Source organism: Somniosus microcephalus, chromosome 9 (genome assembly GCF_052327205.1).
Source record: "Somniosus microcephalus isolate GS21.2 chromosome 9, FLI_Smic_1.0, whole genome shotgun sequence".
NCBI lineage: Eukaryota > Metazoa > Chordata > Chondrichthyes > Squaliformes > Somniosidae > Somniosus > Somniosus microcephalus.
This window is the reverse complement of record NC_140995.1, coordinates 6,862,892-6,882,392: the sequence shown is the minus strand read 5'-3', so window position 1 is coordinate 6,882,392 and position 19,501 is coordinate 6,862,892. Positions and strand designations below refer to the sequence as shown.

The window sequence follows — 19,501 nt, the reverse complement described above, 5'->3', positions numbered from 1 at the left end:
TGAAGCGTATGAGAGCATGGGCCTTACACTAAACATCCGTAAGACAAAGGTCCTCTACCAACCTGCCCCCGCCACACAGTACTGCCCCCCAATTATCAAAATCCACGACAAGGCCTTGGTTAACGTGGACCACTTTCCATAACTCGGGAGCCTACTGTCAACAAGGGCAGATGTCGACGACGAAGTCCAACACTGCCTTCAGTGTGCCAGTGCAGCCTTCGGTCGCCTGAGGAAGAGAGTGTTTGAAGACCAGGACCTCAAACCCGGCACTAAGCTCATGGTCTACAGAGCAGCAGTGATACCCGCCCTGCTGTATGCCTCAGAGACATGGACCATGTACAGCAGGCACCTCAAAGCACTGGAGAGGTACCACCAACGCTGCCTCCGCAAGATCCTGCAAATCCATGGGCAGGATAGGCGCACCAACGTCGGTGTTCTCGCTCAGGCCAATATCCCCAACATCGAAGCTTTGACCACACTCAATCAGCTCCGATGGACGGGTCACATTGTCCGCATGCCCGATACGAGACTCCCAAAACAAGCGCTCTACTCGGAGCTCTGGCACGGCAAGAGAGCCCCAGGTGGGCAGAGGAAACACTTCAAGGACACCCTCAAAGCCTTCTTGAAAAAGTGTAACATCCCCACCAACACCTGGGAATCCCTGGCCCAAGACCGCACAAAGTGGAGGAGAAGCATCCGGGAAGGCGCCAAACACCTCGAGTCTCTTCGCTGGGAGCAAGTGGAAGCCAAGCGCAAGGAGCGCACGTCAACCCAAGCACCCCACCCACCCGCCCCTTCAACCACCGTCTGCCCCACCTGTGACAGAGACTGTAGGTCCCGCATTGGACGCATCAGTCACCTGAGAACTCATTTTTAATGTGGAAGCGAATCATCCTCAGTTCCGAGGGACTGCTTAAGAAGGAGGAGAAGATTCAGTGTGCTGTGCCCTTATCAAAAGTGTCCATGTGCTTGTTTGAAATGTTTCCCCATTGGGGAGAGGGAGTGAAATGGCTAACTGCAGGGTGTCCGTGGTGAGAATGGAGCTGCACCACCATCTACCTCACTCTGCCGGGTCAGTCAGTGTCCCGGCAGTCACAGTTGCCACCGGTATCCATGCAGTGTGTGTGCAGCACATCTGTATCACTTGAGCAGAGCAACCCGGGTAAAACAGATGGGACTTTGCCCAGAGCGACATCGGTTACCTGTGCCAGCTCCTGCCATTTCCCTGATGCTGAGTGATTGTCGTGTGGCCAGCGATCTGTATGGGAGCAGACCGCTGCGCAGGTATGAGGTTGTGCCCTACATTATCTGATTCTCAAACATGGTGAATGTTTTCCATTCATTCTTGTGATGTGGGCATCGCTAGCAAGGCTGGCATTTATTGCCCATCCCTATTCGCTCTTCAGAAGGTGGTGGTGGGCGTTTTTCTAGCAGTTTAATACAACTGAGTGGCTCGCTAGACCACTTCAGAGGGCAGTTTAGAGTCAACCACATTGGTGTGGGTCTGGAGTCACATATCGGCCAGACCGGGTAAGGACGGCAGATTTCCTTCGCTAAAGGACATTCGTGAACCAGATGGGTTTTTACGACAATCCAACAGCTTCATTCTCACTTTTACTGGTACCAGCATTTTTTTAAATTTCCATATTTTTAAAAACTGAATTCAAATTCTCAAACTGCCATACGAACCTACGAATTAGGAGCAGGACTCGGCCCCTCGAGCCTGCTCCGCCATTCAATAAGATCATGGCTCATCCGATTACTCCACATTCCCACCTACCCCCGATAACCTTTCACCCCCTTGCTTACCAAGAATCTATCGACCTCTGCCTTAAAAATATTCAAAGACTCTGCTTCCACCGCCCTCTGAGGAAGAGAGTTCCAAAGACTCTCAACGCTCTGAGAAAACATGTCTCCTCATCTCTGTCTTAAATGGGCGACACCGTATTTTTAAACAGTGACCCCCTAGTTCTAGATTCTCCCACAAGAGGAAACATCCTCTCCACATCCACCCTGTCCAGACCCCTCAGGGTCTTATATGTTTCAATCAAGTCACCTCTTACTCTTCTAAACTCCAGCGGATACAAGCCTAGCCTGTCCAACCTTTCCTCATAAGACAACCCGCCCATTCCAGGTATTAGTCTAGTAAACCTTCTCAAACTCATGTTTTGCACTGGTGCCTGACACTGTATGAGTGGTTGACTCACATTCTCTGGATTACCAGTCCAATAACATAACACTACGCTACCGTAACCACCTGCTGTAGGTTGGAGCTGGTAGTCCCTGAATCCCTAGCCATAGTATTCATTAAATAAGTTGTTGTGAAGCTTTGTACCTCAGCCAAGTATAGTTCTACTGCAAAGAGCCCTGGAATGATCATGCACTCCATGACGGTCTGCAGGTCAGTGAAGCGATCGTAAAGCACTCCCACCAATCCTTTCTGTGGGTTTCTCTATAGAAGCTCCCAAACTGTTTAACACATTCAAATGACAACAACAGCAACAACAACTACTTGGATTTATGTAGCATCTTTAACGTAAAGAATGTCCCCAGGCATAATCAGACAAAAATGGCTGCCAAGCCTAAGTAGTAGATATCGGGAAGGGTGACCAAAAGCCTGTTTGAAGAGGTAGGTTTTAAGGAGACCCTTAAAGGAGGAGAAGCAGTGTGGGTTAGGGAGGGAATTCAAGAGCGTGAGGGCCTCGGTGGCTGAAGGCACGGCTGCCAATGATGGGGCGAAGGGTCAGGGAATTAACAGAGTTCTGGGGGAGTTGTAGGGATGGAGGAAGTTCTGAGTTACTGATGTTTGTAAGGTTTGAATTCTTGGCTCTGCTGATCTCTCGAGTTGACCCTCTGACCAGGAGGTTGCAGCTTCACCAAGTCCATCTACACTTTTTCCTGCTTTGAACTTCACCAATTACTCCATCTGCAAGTCACTAACTGAACCCTCCCTCCTCAGGGCATGGGTACACCTACAGGTGCCTGTCACTGTAGGAGTGGCTGACACAGGGTGCTGTGAGGTGCCTGGCTGTGATTGCTCATTGGGATTGTTGGAAGTAACTTGAACCCGAGTAGAATATATACAAATAGTGAATTGTCACCTACTCCTCATTTTTAAAGATAATTTTACCGCTTCAGAGCTCCACCCTATTGCACCATTGCCACGGTGTTGCAGGGTATGATATTCCTGTGTGTTATGCTGCAGTGCAGAGCTAAAGAATGAAGAACAAAGGGTGATTGTAATCTTGCCTTTGGGGAAGGCCTGTTACCTCCCCCTCCTATTGCTTCCATGCTCAGAATCTCCAGGCCCTCTCATCATGCGGTCAAGGGTTGTGTGTCAGGTGAACCTGCCCCCTCCCCAAGGTCTACATGCGCGAGCCTCTGTTATCTGCAGCTTTCTCCTGAAAGCAGGTGGAAAAGGGACATATGTTGGAAAGAGGAATCTGAACGATGCGTTTTTCTCAAATGTCCAGGGCAGCAAGCACCTTGTGAGTCTGTGAAGATACTTGGGTTGGCTGTGTGCCTGTCGTAGATAATGGGCCACGCATGCACAGTGCCGTGGCAGCGATACATCATATCCTGGTAAAACATGGACATTTGGAAAGTATCCTAACTGTGTACAGTTTTGGTCTCCTTACCTAAGGAAGGATATACTTGCCATAGAGGGAGTGCAACGAAGGTTCACCAGACTGATTCCTGGGATGGGGGGATTGTCCTATGAGGAGAGATTGAGGAGACGAGGTCTATATTCTCTAGAGTTTAGAAGAATGAGAGATGATCTCATTGAAACATACAAAATTCTTACAGGGCTTGACAGGGTAGATACAGGGAGGATGTTTCCCCTGGCTGGGGAGCCTAGTGCAGGAAAGTGGCGATAAGGTAGAAGATCAGCCATGATCTTATTGAATGGTGGAGCAGGCTCGAGGGGCCAAATGGCCGACTCTTGCTCCTACTTTCCTATGTTCTTATTTGCCAGAGTGTCGTGTATTCTTCCTCAGTGATAACACCCAAAATTTTCACTGAAGTTCTGTTAACGCATCTTATAAGGCAATTTTACAAATGCAAGATGTCGTTCAAACAGCGCCTCCAAAGCTTCTTCATTACATGGAGTCATTGTGCGGTGTGCACTTGCTTCAGTCATTTCTCCCACACTTCAGAAGCAAGACAGCTTTACGATGATCAGGTGCCCAATAATCTGCCCCTTTCCCAGTGTACACACCATGCACTATGCATTAGCAAAACTGATCTCAAACCTTTCCACCATCCACAAGGCAAAAGTCAGGAGTGTGATGGAATACTCTCCACTTGCTTGGATGAGTGCAGCTCCAACAACACTCAAGAAGCTCGACACCATTCAAGATAAAGCAGCCCGCTTGATTGGCACCCCATCCATCACCTTAAACATTCACTCCCTCCACCACCGGTCTACCGTGGCTGCAGTGTGTACCATCTACAAGATGTACTGCAGCAACTCGCCAAGGCTTCTTCGGCAGCACCTCCCAAACCCGCGACCTCTGCCACCTAGAAGGACAAGGGCAGCAGGCGCATGGGAACACCACCACCTCCAAGTTCCCCTCCAAGTCACACACCATCCTGACTTGGAAGTATATCGCTGTTCCTTCATCGTCGCTGGGTCAAAATCCTGGAACTCCCTCCCTAACAGTGCTGTGGGAGCTCCTTCACCACACGGACTGCAGCGGTTCAAGAAGGCGGCTCACCATTGAGGGCAATTAGGGATGGGCAATAAATGCTGGCCTTGCCAGCGACGCCCATATCCCAGGCCTGTGCAGTGCCCAAAGAGCATCAGCTCTGATGCCACACCGCATTATTGCACCCCAAAGTTTTGTGCAGTTCTTGTAGGCACTAGAAACTGCGTAGAGTCTGTTCAAACTCATTTCAGTTTACAGCTGTTGGGAGTGTGGGGTCTTTTATCTCATCAGTCAGAATTGGACTGAAGCCCTGGTTCCAGATGCAGACAGGCCTGTGTGTTAACACACTGCACCATCCAATCCAGTTCATTATTTTCACATTCTCATTTCTCACTTGACGGTCAGAACTGACGATCAATACCACACCCAATTCCTTATTTTAGTATCTCATTCCAATTCCTATCGCTGTTATTTTTCATGTATTTATGTATATCATCTAGCAGTCTTGTGAAGGACAAGTTCAAGCATATTTTCCTTTGCTGACCACACTGAATCTATTTGTATTTGTTGCAGGTCCCTGATGTACCAATGTCCATTTCCCCATCTCAGTATATCTGTGCTCCAGACAGCAAACATACATTTTTAGCAGCACCAGCCCAGTTACTGCTGGAAAAATATCTGCAACACACAAGTAAACGTCTTTTCCCATTGTCAGTAAGGAACTACAGTCATCCAGTGCTGTCAGTAGACTGTTATCTCAACCTAGGGCAAGAGGTATGGCGCAAATATCATCAAATCTGTACAGTGTCTCTCATTAATAATTATAATGTGAAAATTGGCTGGCTACTTTGAAACTGTCTGATCACGTACTTGGGTCGCAAGAAAGAAAGACTGTGCATTTCTATAGCGCCTTTCACAACCACCGGAGGTCCCAAAGCGCTTTACAGCCAATGAAGTACTTTTGGAGTGTAGTCACTGTTGTAATGTGGGAAACGCGGCAGCCAATTTGCGCACAGCAAGCTCCCACAAACAGCAATGTGATAATGACCAGATAATCTGTTTTTGTTATGTTGGTTGAGGGATAAATATTGGCCCCAGGACACCCGGGATAACTCCCCTGCTCTTCAAAATAGTGCCATGGGATCTTTTACGACCACCTGAGAGAGTAGACGGGTCTCGGGTTTAACGTCTCATCTGAAAGACAGCACCTCTGACAGTGCAGCACTCCCTCAGCACTGCACTGGAGCGTCAGCCTAGATTTTTATGTGCTCAAGCCCCTGGAGTGGGACTGTGAACCCACAACCTTCTGACTCGGGTGTAAAACAATAAACTTCGAAGTGAGATTATGAGCAGGCTTCAAATGTTGCAGCCAGCCTTCCTGTGTTGCCAATACCAGCGTAAATCACACCCCTCGCTTTGTGGAATTTTAACTCCGGATCATTTTAACTGCTGAGCCTCATTTCCATGTTTTAAGTCAGGCCGCTGCCCGAATCCGGCCAGAATCGCTGCCTGGCCAGCCGGCGAGAGAGGGACTTCAGGTAGTGGTCGGTCACTGCCAAGAAATGGAGTGGATGCAGTGGCGGGGAGGGAGGGGGGTTGTGAGCAAGTCTGAGACTAATGTGGGGCGAGAGTGGGGAGGAGGGCACAAGAGGTCACCATATCATCAGATCCATGCTGTAAAATGATATACCATTATCAACAAACACTTGTGTGTTTTATTTGCAGTATACACAATTTTTTTGCCCATTAGAGTAACCTGCTACTGTCAAATCTCATGGTGTTGTACAGAATTTGAGTAAAGCTGATTTTTTTTTAACTTCAGGCTATTAAGGATTTATAGTGAAGTACTACTAGAAGAACAAGAGATGTTCGACACTCATTTGTGTCTGTGACTATTCAAGCCTCTACAATACAAGAGAAAACAATTGTCGGAGCATAATCAGTGAACAATATTACAGTCAATTTCTTATGATCTCAAACTAACTCTACACGTGGCCTAATCGGCAGTCCTTAAAGGGACCGCTGGCAGCTGGCACCAAAAGAGTAACTTTAAAAAACAAACTTACCTTTCTGTGAAGCCGGGAGGAACAGGAGTCATAGGCCTAAAAATTTGGTTGCTTTGCGCCTCCCGTTCGCTCGCAAAGCAACTAGGGCACGGTGCCGCCAGCACCTCCTGCGAAATTCACCGGGAAGTTAGTGGCGGCGGTAACCGTTAGCGCACTGCGCCACCGGCAATGACATCATCGTCGTGCACAGCGCCCCGCTCGCGATCTTCGGTAGCGTCCCCTGACTTACCGCCGGACGCTATATCCAACGGGGTCAGGGGGCCTACCTGCGGCCAGGGCGGCGCAAATTAAAGAGGAAGTGCCAGACGGCCATTTTTGTTGCTGGCCGCCTGCCAGCACCTGCCCCCGTTGCCGTCCCCGGCTGCCTCCTGAAGCCCCCCGCGCGGAGTGCCGGCTGCGCTCCATGAGCCCAGCACTTCTCTTGAGTGCCGGGCTCTTTAGCCGGCACTCCAATCCCTGGTGGCCCGGGTCGCGCTGCGCAAGGCCCCTCCCCTTTAAGAATTCTCTCGCAGCGCCCAAGAGGGAGGGGGAGCGCTTCCAGTAGCACCCCGCTTCCCTCTTGGGGTGCTACCAATGAATTTCAGCCGCGGGGGCGCTAAATTTGTGTCCCCTACTCTTTGTACCATCATGCAGTAGGAACATCCTTTCCCTGTCTAGCCTATCCAAACCTGTCATAATCTTGTACACCTCTATCAAATCTCCCCTCAACCTCATTTGCTCTAATGAAAACAAATCCTGCTTCTCCAACCTGTCCTTGTAGCTAAGATCCCCCATTCCTGGAACCATTCTGGTAAATCTCCTCTGCACCTTCTCAAGGGCCTTCACATCCTTCCTGAAGTGTGGTGACCAGAACTGGACGCAATACTCCAGTTGTGGCCTAACCAGCGCTTTATAAAGGTTCAGCATAACTTCTCTACTTTTGTACCCAATACTTCTATTTATGAAGCCCAAGATCCCATAAGCTTTGCTAACCACTCTCTCAATATGTCCTGCCACCTTCAGGGACCTGTGCACATTAACTCCCAGGTCCCTCTGTCCCTGCACACTCTTTAAAACTGTGCCATGAAGTGTATATTGCCTCTCCCTGTTCCTTCTGCCAAAATGCATCACCTCATACTTCTCTGTATTAAATTCCATCTGCCACTTGTCTGCCCATTCCGCTAGCCTTTCTATGTCCTGTTGCAGTCGATCGGTATCATCCTCACTGTTTGCCTCCCCCCTCTCCCGATCATCTACCCCTGCCTCCTGATCATCCCCCGATCCCCACTCTCGGTTGCCTCCGCCTCCACCCTCCTCCAAGGACCTACCCGAGGGCTGCTGCCAGTATAGCAGCGGCATAGAATTTAAATCCGCTTCACCGGTGAGCTGCCTGGGGACGCGCAGACAAATTTCAATGAGGCCCGATATCGAGCGTGTCTCGGGTTTACCCGTTCGGGCGCAGGGATTGTTTCTTGGCCCCCGCCGGCCGGCGATAGCCAATTCCACCCCCAATGTTGGTCGCCTCGAGAAGAAACCTGTGCTGTTCCAAATGGTATTTGTTCCTGTCTGAAACTCGTTATTTAAATCAGTTTAATTTATTTTAAAGCGTAAAGTAAAAGATGTCAGGATGTCGTGACATTTACAATCTCATTTTTTAAATATTTCAGATTACTGTTTGCTTTGTGAGTTCTCGTCCTCATTCATTAAATATCGACAGCTCTGGCCTTGCTTTCAGTGGTCTCCTTCTGTATCTCTGTGACTCATTTGTCACAGCTAGTATTTTGAAACAATTCCACTTTCTGAAAGGTAAGGCATTCTTTAATTAAGCTTTTTTCCATTCTAGTCTTCATGCTTTGAAAAGTCAGTATGGCTTTTTCTCTTATTGTGACTAGAGTTTTTTTTAAGTGGACTTTCATAGATACTGGGGGTAATTTTAACCACAAAATGGGTGGGTTGGGGTCAGGTGGCTGTTAAAAAATGTAAGATTCTCAAACACGCCTCCAACCCAGCCACTTCCAGTTTTACAGGGGGCGGGGTTAGGGGGCAGGCGACCAACCCACTCCCAGGCTGCGTGTCTCCTAGGCTGATCGGGTTTCCCAGGCGTCGGGAAACCCGACAGCTAAAGGGAGGTGAAGAGGTAAGTGTTTTGTGGAAGAGGTAAGTGCCTTTGCAGCACTGCTTCCCCAGACCACCCCCCCACCCAGCTAACCTACTTCCCTGCCTGCCATCGGGCCCCCACCCCCCAGATCCAAAGACCCCCCCCCCCCCTCCGTGATTGGTCATCCTGGGAGCTGAGATCGTCAACCACCCTTCCTCCCTACCTGCTCCTAGCCTGCGGACTCCTCCGGCGCGTTCCCCGTCCCACAGGGAACCAAACCTGTCAATCAGGCTGCTTTCTGGGCGGAGGGGTGGGCGGGGGGAAGGGGGACCTGCTTGAAAAAAATATGCACGCTGTGGACTTCTGGGTTTCCTGAACAAAACCCCTGACCCCCTCCCCCGCACAATTCCTCCCCCGCTCACAAAACCTGCCCCCATCAAGGTCAGGGCCACTGTCGTTTTAAAAAGGTCCCCTTTTAAATATCGCCCTTCATTTTACATCAGAACATAAGAATTAGGAGCAGGAGTCGGCCATTCGGCCCCTCGAGCCTGCTCCGCCATTCAATAAGATCACGGCTGATCTTCGACCTCCACTCCACTTTCACACCCGATCTCCATATCCCTCGATTCCCCTAGAGTCCGAAAATCTCTCGATCTCAGCCTTGAATATACTCAACGACTGAGCCTCCACAACTCTCTGGGGCAGAGAATTACGTCTTGAAGAAATGTTCGAAAATTTATTTCAAAATAAAATAGGACACAAATAACCTCCCAGAGATGCCGGGGAACATAGGGTCTAATGACAGGGAGGAACTGAATGAAATCAGTATTTGTAGGGAAATGGTGTTAGGGAAATTGACGGGATTGAAGGCCGATAAATCCCCAGGGCCTGATAATCTACATCCTAGGGTACTTAAGGAAGTGGCCCTAGAAATAGTAGATGCATTGCTGGTCATCTTCCAAAATGCTATAGACTCTGGAACAGTCCCCATGGATTGGAGGGTAGCTAATGTAACCCCACATTTAAAAAAGGTGGTAGAGAGAAAACGGGGAATTATAGACCGGTAAGCCTAACATCGGTAGTGGGGAAAATGCTAGAGTCCATTATAAAAGATGTAATAGCAGAGCACTTGGAAAACAGTGACAGGATCGGACAAAGTCAACATGGATTTACAAAAGGTAAATCATACTTGACTAATCTACTGGAATTTTTTGAGGATGTAACTGGTAGAATAGATAAGGGAGAAGCAGTGGATGTGGTGTATTTGGACTTTCAGAAGGCTTTTGATAAGGTTCCGCATAAGAGATTAGCGTGTAAAGTTAAGGCACATAGGGTTGGGGGCAAGGTATTGACTTGGATAGAGAACTGGTTGGCAGACAGGAAGCAAAGAGTTGGAATAAACAGGTCTTTTTCCGAGTGGCAGGCAGTGACTAGTGGGGTACCGCAGGGATCGGTCCTTGGACCCCAGCTATTCACAATATATATTAATGATCTAGACGAGGGAACTAGATGTAATATCTCCAAATTTGCAGACGACACAAAGCTGGGTGGGCGTGTGTGCTGTGAGGAGGATGCAGAGAAACTCCAGTATGATTTGGACAGGTTGGGTGATTGGGCAGATGCAATATAATGTGGATAAATGCGAGGTTATCCACTTTGGTGGCAAAAAACAGGAAGGCAGATTATTATCTGAATGGCAATAGATTGGGCGAAGGGGAAGTGCAACAAGACCTGGGTGTCCTTGTGCACCAGTCGCTGAAGGTAAGCATGTAGGTGCAGCAGGCGGTTAAGAAGGCAAATGGTATGTTGGCCTTCATAGCGAGAGGATTTGAGTACAGGAGCAAGGATGTCTTGCTACAGTTGTACTTGGTGAGACCACACCTTGAGTATTGTGTGCAGTTTTGGTTGCCTTATCTGAGGAAGGATGTTCTTGCCATGGAGGGAGTGCAGCGAAGATTCACCAGGCTGATACCTGGGATGGCAGGAATGACTTATGAGGAGTGATTGGGTCGATTGGGCTTATACTCGCTGGAGTTTAGAAGAATGAGAGGGAATGTCATTGAAACCTATAAAATTCTAACCGGACTGGACAGACTAGATGCTGGAAGGATGTTCCCGATGGTCGGGGAGTCCAGAACCAGGGGTCACAGTCTAAGGATAAGGGGTAAGCCATTTAGGACTGAGATGAGGAGGAATTTCTTCACCCAGAGAGTGGTGAACCTGTGGAATTCTCTACCACAGAAGGCAGTTGAGGCCAATTCATTAAATATTTTCAAGAAGGAGTTAGATATATTTCTTAAGGCTAAAGGGATCAAGGGATATGGGAAGAAGGCAGGGACAGGGTACTGAATTTGGATGATCAGCCATGATCTCATTAAATGGCGGAGCAGGCTCGAGGGGCCGAATGGCCTACTCCTGCTCCTATCTCCTATGTTTCTATGTTAAAATGGCTGAAACAATAAAATTGAACTTGCTACACTTAGCAATGAAATTTAAGTATCTAAATCTACTTCTATGGTGACCATTTTTTTCAGATGCTGCTATGAGGCAATGAGCCTTTATTTTTTTTTTTAAAGTACTAATTGAGGATCGGACTTCAGGCTATAATGATAAGATAAAGAGGAAAGAACTTGTATTTATGGAATACCTATCACGTCCTCAGGATGTCCCAAAGCACTTCACAGCTGATTGAACATTTTGAGGTGCAGTCACTATATTATAATACAGGGAGACATGGCGACCCAATTTGCATACGGCAAGGTCCCACCAACCGCAATGAGATAAATGACCAGATAATCTACTTTTGGTGATGTTGGTTGAGGCCAAGACATGAGGAGAACTCCCTTGCTCCTCTTTGAATGGTGCTGTGGGATCTTTTACATGCACCCATGAAGTCAGACAGGACCTCGGTTTAACATCTCATCTGAAAGATGGCACCTTTGCTGGTGCTGGCACTCCCTCGGTGCTGCACTGGAGTGTCAACAACAACTTGTATTTGTATAGCGCCTTTAACATAGTAAAACGTCCCAAGGTGCTGCACAGGAGTATTTTAAGACAAAAATTTTGACACCGAGCCACATAAGGATAAATTAGGGCAGGTGACCAAAAGCTTGGTCAAAGAGGTAGGTTCTAAGGAGCGTCTTAAAGGAGGAAAGAGAGGTAGCGAGGCGGAGAGGTTTAGGCAGGGAATTCCAGAGCTTAGGGCCCAGGCAACAGAAGGCACGGCCACCAAAGGTGGAGCGATTATAATCAGGGATGCTCAAGAGGCCAGAATTAGAGGAGCGCAGATATTTCAGGGGGGGTTGTGGAGCTGAAGGAGATTACAGTGATAGGGAGGAGCGAGGCCATGGAGGGATTTGAAAACAAAGATGAGAATTTTGAAATCGAGGCGCTGCTTAACCGAGAGCCGGGAGCTTGTCAGCTTGGATTACCTGCTCAAGTCTCTGGAGTGAGACTTGAACCTATGACCTTCCGACTCTGAGGTGAGAAGGCTACCACTGAGCCACAGCTAACAGCTTAAGTGACGTAAAGTCGCTTGGGAATCAAACCAAAATGGTCCCTTTTCCAGTGGTCTTCTGTTTTGCTAATATAAAATTATTACGCAAAGGTAAAACATGGGAGATAGATCACTATCTGTTTATTGAGCAGCTCATTCTTTCAATCTCTGCTACTCTGCGAGGTTACATCTAACAGTACCGACACCACTAAAGAAAAAAGAAAAAAACATTATACAAAGTGCTGTGGAACTTCCTGACAATGTGATCAGGAACTTCCTGACAAATGTGACTCCCACAGCTACCTGGACTACACTTCCTCCCACCCCGCCTCCTGTAAGGACTCTATTCCATTCTCCCAGCTTCTCCGCCTCCGCCGTATCTGCTCTGATGATGCCACCTTCCACACCAGTGCTTCCAACATGTCTTCCTTTTTCCGCAACCGAGGATTCCCCTCTACCATGGTCGACACAGCCCTCGACCGTGTCTGTTCTATCTCCCGCACTTCTGCCCTCACCCCTGCCCCTCCCTCCCGGAACCACGATAGGGTTCCCCTTGTCCTCACCTTTCACCCCACCAGCCTCCACATTCAACGGATCATCCTCCGCCATTTCCGCTACCTCCAAAGTGATCCCACCACCAAACACATCTTCCCCTCCCCTCCCTTTTCAGCATTCCGTAGGGACCACTCCTTCCAAGACACCCTAGTCCACTCCTCTAGCACCCCCAACAGTCCTTCCCCTTCGCCTGGCACCTTCCCGTGCAAGCGCAGGAGATGTAACACCTGCCCCTATACCTTCCCACTGTCCAGGGCCCCAAACACCCCTTCCAGGTGAAACAGCGATTTACTTGTACTTCTTGCAATCTAGTATACTGTATTCGCTGCTCACGATGTGGTCTCCTCTACATTGGGGAGACCAAACGCAGATTGGGCGACCGCTTTGCGGAACACCTCCGTTCAGTCCGTAAGGGGGACCCCGAGCTTCCGGTCGCCTGTCACTTTAATTCACCGCCCCACTCCCACTCGGACCTCACCGTCCTTGGCCTCTTGCATTGTTCCACGGAAGCTCAGCGTAAACTCGAGGAGCAGCACCTCGTCTTCCGATTAGGCACTCTGCAGCCTTCCGGACTCTCTATCGAGTTCAACAATTTCCGATCATAACCTCGGCCCCTATTACTTTTTTCCTTTTAATTTTTTCCACCCCTTTTGTTTTGGGTCCTTTCCCCCCCCCCCCCCCTTTCCTTTTGTTTCTCTCTCTCACCTGGCAGCTGTCCTTATCCTGCCAGTACACTTCACACCTAATCTCAGCTGCCTTTTGTCTCCACGGGCCCATTACCATCTCACTTGGCTTCGCATACCTTTTATTGTCTCTTTTCTTCTTTTGTTCGATCGCAGCTTTGCCTTCGATCTTTTTATTTTCTTTCCAGTTTTGAAGAAGGGTTTCAACCCGAAACGTCAACTCAAATTTCTCTCCACGGATATTGCCTGACCTGCTGAGTTTTTCCAGCATTCTCTGTTGTTATTTTGCTGTATAATATTGTTGGTTCTTTCTTCTGCTATTTTACCACTACTGTCCAGATGTGGCAGCGTAACAAAAGGGTGCAGCTAGGGGACACTGTGTGTAAAGAAAATGGCTCATAAATCTGACCCTAGCTGTGGCCAGAGCATAGAGAGGAGACTGGGAGAAATTGCACGGAGCAACAATGGGCAAGCCACAGGTGCAGGCCGCAGCTAAGCTGCTTCGACAAGTGCCTGTGACTCTGCATTTGAACTTCCGCATACAGGGATCTGAATGTTATTGTTGACGGCACTCTTTGGCATAGGCATATTCCGCAGGTAGAAATGATGCATTGCTGCGTGACGTTTTGCCACTGGTATTTTGTGCCGATTTTTTTCGGGATACGAAATGTTGAGGTGAAGCTGCAGAACAGGTCTTCTGTTCCTGACCTAAACGTGAGATCTGGCTGAGGGCTATCGTCTTGCAAAGGACTCACAATCGGGACACATTCCTTCAATGTTGTTGTGGGGTAGTCAGCCCTCGTAGTGTGCCATTATAGCAGTGAGGAAATGAAAAAGAATCCAAATGCTACCATAAATATAAAAATTTATGATGCACAATTTAGAGCAAGTAACATAACTTTATTAATTTTAGACTTGCTTTCTGCCTGACTGTGGGAAGTAAATAGAGGATAAACAATGAAGGCCAGTGAGATCTGATTCATGTCCGATGAACAGACTTACTTGATTACACTCGGGCAGCTAAATCACAAGTGAGTTATGATTAATGCCACAAGTGGGATATTAATCATGTGCAGGCATTAATTAGGTAGTTATTTGGGAAAAGAGGTTAGAAAAAGTTCAAAAGTGCACTAAAATCCTTTTGGGGATTGGTTCCAACAAAGCTGGAATTAATGTGTATTCTAATTATCCTGTTTGATTCAGTTTATATAATTAGTTAAACTTTCAAAGACACTGGAAAATATAGTGTAGTGATATTATCTGACCTGTCACATGTGGATAAGGAAGTACAGCCTTCCTTAGCCCAGGAGTCTGAAGCCGATTGTAGCACCTACTACTGCCTTGGCGGGGACAAGCTCGCTTAACACAGAGCAGGATTGAACACAAGACCTTCTGATCTCTCTGGCTCAGTACCATGCTGCATGTTACAGTTAGCCCATGTGCCATTCGGGAAACAAAAGGGTTTACTAACAACAGGAAGTGCTTTTTCTCGTGTACAGATAAACAGGATTTTAATAGAAATCATTATTGATAATGAGGTCGAGTGTGGCAAAATATACCCCTGAACATGATTTGTAATATTCAGATGCAAGAAATGTTTCATTTTATTAAAGTTTAAAATGTTGAAATTTGATTTTGCCTTTGAAAGAATGTACTGATATATTGTACATAACATTTAGCATTTCCTGAAGCTTGTTAAATATATATATATATAGTCTCCAGTGCCTTTGTAATGGACACCGCCTTGGGCAATGATCTGTTTTTAAACGAACACATTTTTAAAAAGAGCTTGCCTATATTGACTTTACAAATTCATTTGTTTAGGCGCTACGCTGTGTGTAATTTGTCAAGATCGTAGTTCTCTTCGCCAGACTGTTGTAAGACTGGAGCTGGAAGATGAGTGGCAGTTCAGGTTAAGAGATGAATTCCAGACAGCGAACTCCCAAGAGGACAAGCCACTCTTTTTTCTGACTGGACGACATGTCTGAAGCATGAAAATTTAGACTGCAGAAATGAGCACTCCATAAGTAACACAGAATTTTCTTTGAGCCATGAACATATTGCAGTGTTTAAATCAGTGTTTTACAAAACTGAATCGAATGGTACCAAATCAATCAAATATAAAGACTGATACATGCTGAGAACAATTTCCTGTAAACCTTCATCAATCTTATGCACTGCCTTAACATATTTTTTTTTAAACAGAATTTTTGAAATGTCTTTACTTGCCTGAATAATAGACAAGTGTAAACTTTAATGTTTGCTGTAGTTTAGAGTAAATGATTTTGTATTAGATCCAGTTTGAAATGTCCTGGTTTGAATCACCGCTCTGCTGTTCTGATCGAAATCAGGAAGAGTGCCCTCCTCATTAGATACTGCGATAGTTGGTGGCAAGTCTGCACTTTAGAACCTTTGAACTGTGAGAAGAATAATGAGGGACTGCACTCTTAAGTAAGCCCCTGAAGGTAATGGATTGAATCATGATCAGGCCTTAATGGAAGTGTTGACATAGTGACATAGCAGTGGGTTTAAACCCTTTGAGGACTGAAAGACCTTTTCTGTTTTCAAAATCAAAGTCATTCCTTTTAAGGACTGAGGCTTTAAAAAAAAGTTTTGTTTTTTAAATGTTGTTTTATCAGAAGTTTATATACAATAAACATATTTGGCTAATCAGTGGCCCGGATTTTGCGGTCAGTGGTGAAGTGATGCCGATCACCGCTGACCCTCGAAGAAAGCTGCCCACAAAGATCTCGCGATTTCTTTGGCGAAAACCTGAGCGCTCTCAATGTTAAATTGATGGCAGTGCTGTCGAAAGGGGATCCCGAGTGTCGAGCAGCAGTGATGTCATCAAGCTGTCGAAGCAGCCAATCACATTGACGAATTCGCACAGACAGCAAACCAGGAAATAAAAAGCACTGATTCAATTCAATTGTTAAAAAATTTACAGAGAGCGAAACAAAGATTGGGACATACGCATGGGGTTAAAGTAGAAGCTGAAGTATCAAGAACAAACTTCAACAAAGACGTTTTTTATTTTAAAAATCTAGTAATTTTCTATCATAAGAGAAATTTGACATTCCACAAATATAATAATTGTTTTTCAGGGCCAGAACGGTTGTTCATCAGCCAATAAGCCATTAAAACCCCAGTTACACCATTCCAACAAGGCTTAGCTTTTTTATGGGGTGTTTAACAGCAATATTACGGCAGAAAAGCTTATGTTTTCATCAGTTCAACTGATTTCACTGATTGCCGACTATGGGGAATTTCACACCACAGCCTATGGCGAAGGCAGGGAATGACTGACCGCATTTAACTGCCCATGTGCTAAATCCTGAAGTTACGGTCAGTTTCAGAGGGGTAATGACGGCGAACACTGACGGTTTCGCTATCATTACCACTGCAAAATCCGGGCCAATATTATATCTTGTTTTCATGGTCTTTTTAGGATTATACCTTGGTATGTTATGTTTGTTGGCATAGTTCTGCATACTTTGAAGGCATTGTGTGTCAGGGACTCAATACGGACCATAGGGTGGGGTTGTCAGTCGAGGAGGATGGAGTATACAGTTGTGCTTCTACTATCTAAGAGTCGTTCCTTAACATTGCTGGCTGGGGTGGGGGGATTGGTTGGAAATATATCTCCAATTGTATCTGTTTTTATTTTATTTTTCCCATGATCTCAGTTGAGGTTTCAGATGATCTGAATCCAAAGCCTAAATTGATCAACATGTTCACAACCCCCCCCCCCCGGTAGAATTAACATAAAAAAACAATAAATCTTGTTTTTACATTTTTTTTGTAGTCTGGTACAGAAATGCTGCAGTCCTCAAAGAGTTGCAACATTTGGGAAGTTAAGAAGTCGAGGAGTCACGCTTGAAAGGTGGCAGTAAGATTTTCGAATGCAAAGGTGTTTGGAAACCTTTTCCATCCGAATGGCGAATAATGCAAATGACAGGAATATATTTTTCCGGGTAAAGGGTTAAAATCACTGCTGTTGAAGAAAATGTTGCATAATTTCTTGTGTGCAATTCCCTGACCTCCTAAAGGACAACTTGTATACAAGTTGTATGCTTTGAGCTTTGTATGTAAGATCTAAATATCAGTTTTCACCAAAACGTCATGTCACAGGAGTTGAGCAACTTTTTACCTTGTTTTATTTCCAAGCCAGTAATTATCAGAACATTAATATAAATACTAAATTGCTACTGAATGGGCTAAAATGGTCATGCAGTGTTCAAAGGATTACCTAATGCACAGAGAATGAGGACTACTATAAGTCCCGATTTTAACCCTGCTCCCATGACCAGACCAGACCAGGGCGGGCGAGCGGTTAAAATAACGGTAGAGTATTTACCTCTGCGTTCCAGATCGCCACCATTTTAACCTCACACTTTTGGGAGGCAGCCTACCACAGGCAGGCGGGGGGGTTTTGTGAATATATTAAAATCCGGGTCTAGTGACGCAATTCGGACCCCGTCGCAATTTTAACTAAGAATTGTGGCTGTCTCGCCCAGTACTGGACCTGCTGGTAAAACCTGGTAGCAAGCAGATCTAGGGCCAGAAGCGACCCAGAAGATTTAAGTTATTTTCCTTTCTTTTTGTTTCCTTGTGGGGGGCAGGAGTGCCCCTCTGAGCCCCACAAGGAAATCTTGGGCCTCCCTTGCCTCAGGCTTCCCTCCACCTCCCCTGACTTCGATGCCATTCTCACCCCCATCCTCGTAAGCACTTGGCTGAGTGCCGGGGACTGTTCCTTCATGCCCTCGCTTGCGGCCTCCTGAAATCCCGCTCCTGCCCACCGGCTCGCTAGTGCTTCCAGCCGGGTTCGAGTGGTAGACTGACTGGGCCCACGTCGATGAGGCCCAGGAATTCAAATCTCCTGGGCTTCACACTGGAGGGGGGGGGTGGGGGCGTATGGTTTCCCGTCTGTCTCAGCTCCCCCCGCCTGCACGGCTCCCAGCAGGAGTTAAAATCCTATATTTTCTTCTAATCTGTAGTTATAGCTACAGTTCCTGAGTTCATTTGCTGAGTACCTGGCAGGCTGATAGGCTCTGTTTCATAAAAACATAGAAGATAGGAGCAGGAGTCGGCCATTCGGCCCCTCGAGCCTGCTCCGCCATTTAATGAGATCATGGCTGATCATCCAAATTCAGTACCCTGTCCCTGCTTTCTCCCCATATCCCTTGATCCCTTTAGCCTTAAGAAATATATCTAACTCCTTCTTGAATATATTTAATGAATTGGCTCTACTGTCTTCTGTGGTAGAGAATTCCACAGGTTCACCACTCTCTGGGTGAAGAAATTCCTCCTCTGTCCTAAATGGCTTACCCCTTATCCTTAGACTGTGACCCCTGGTTCTGGACTCCCCGACCATCGGGAACATCCTTCCTGCATCTAGTCTGTCTAGTCCTGTTAGAATTTTCCTGTTTCGTGGCTTCTCATCCTGAGTTGCGGTTGCAGTGAAGTGACGATTGTCTTTGAGTGTGCAGACCTCCAGTGCGTTTTGCCAATGTCTCCAACCCTTTCCATTCCATGCCATTTGACTGTATTATAACCACTTACATCTTTGATTCTAAACCAAAGGTATAAAGTATTCTATCCGTCAAATCTTTATAAGGAACTCGAGCAGAACCAGTGTAACAACACGCAGTGGAATTTCTATGCAACAGTATTTCAGTTTTGGTTCAGCATCACCCCCACTGGCTTGGAAATCTCTGCATGTCACACATTTGGGAAAGAAACATAAATGTTGGCTAATGCCTGCAAAGAGTACACTTGAGTGATGTGTTGGTATTAGGCTGAAAATAAAGGAGGCACTGATGCAAAGTTTTGCTTCCTACATGAGCCCTTGGCCTTCATTAACTTTACATCTTCCTGCTGTGAATACATTTTCCACCCAGCAGGAAAGGAAAGGCTTATGGTACTCGAAGTCTTGGGCAGTTTCACTTTCCCCATCTTAGTTTAGCAGTAGGGAA

The 19,501-nt window shown here is 46.7% G+C and overlaps 1 protein-coding gene across 4 annotated transcripts in view; it reads left to right on the top strand.

Moving 5' to 3' along the window:
- The window catches only part of greb1 (growth regulating estrogen receptor binding 1), a 345,678-nt gene extending 329,852 nt beyond the window's left edge, over window positions 1-15,826 (top strand). For all 4 annotated transcript variants that reach the window (XM_085996301.1, XM_085996302.1, XM_085996298.1 and 1 more), the window contains 3 exons: window positions 5,223-5,423; window positions 8,362-8,500; window positions 15,351-15,826. In XM_085996301.1, coding sequence (XP_085852427.1) covers window positions 5,223-5,423; window positions 8,362-8,500; window positions 15,351-15,514 — 504 coding nt within the window. In that variant the 3' untranslated portion in view covers window positions 15,515-15,826. The remainder of the gene's footprint in view (window positions 1-5,222; window positions 5,424-8,361; window positions 8,501-15,350) is intronic.
- The last annotated feature ends 3,675 nt before the right edge of the window (window positions 15,827-19,501 follow it).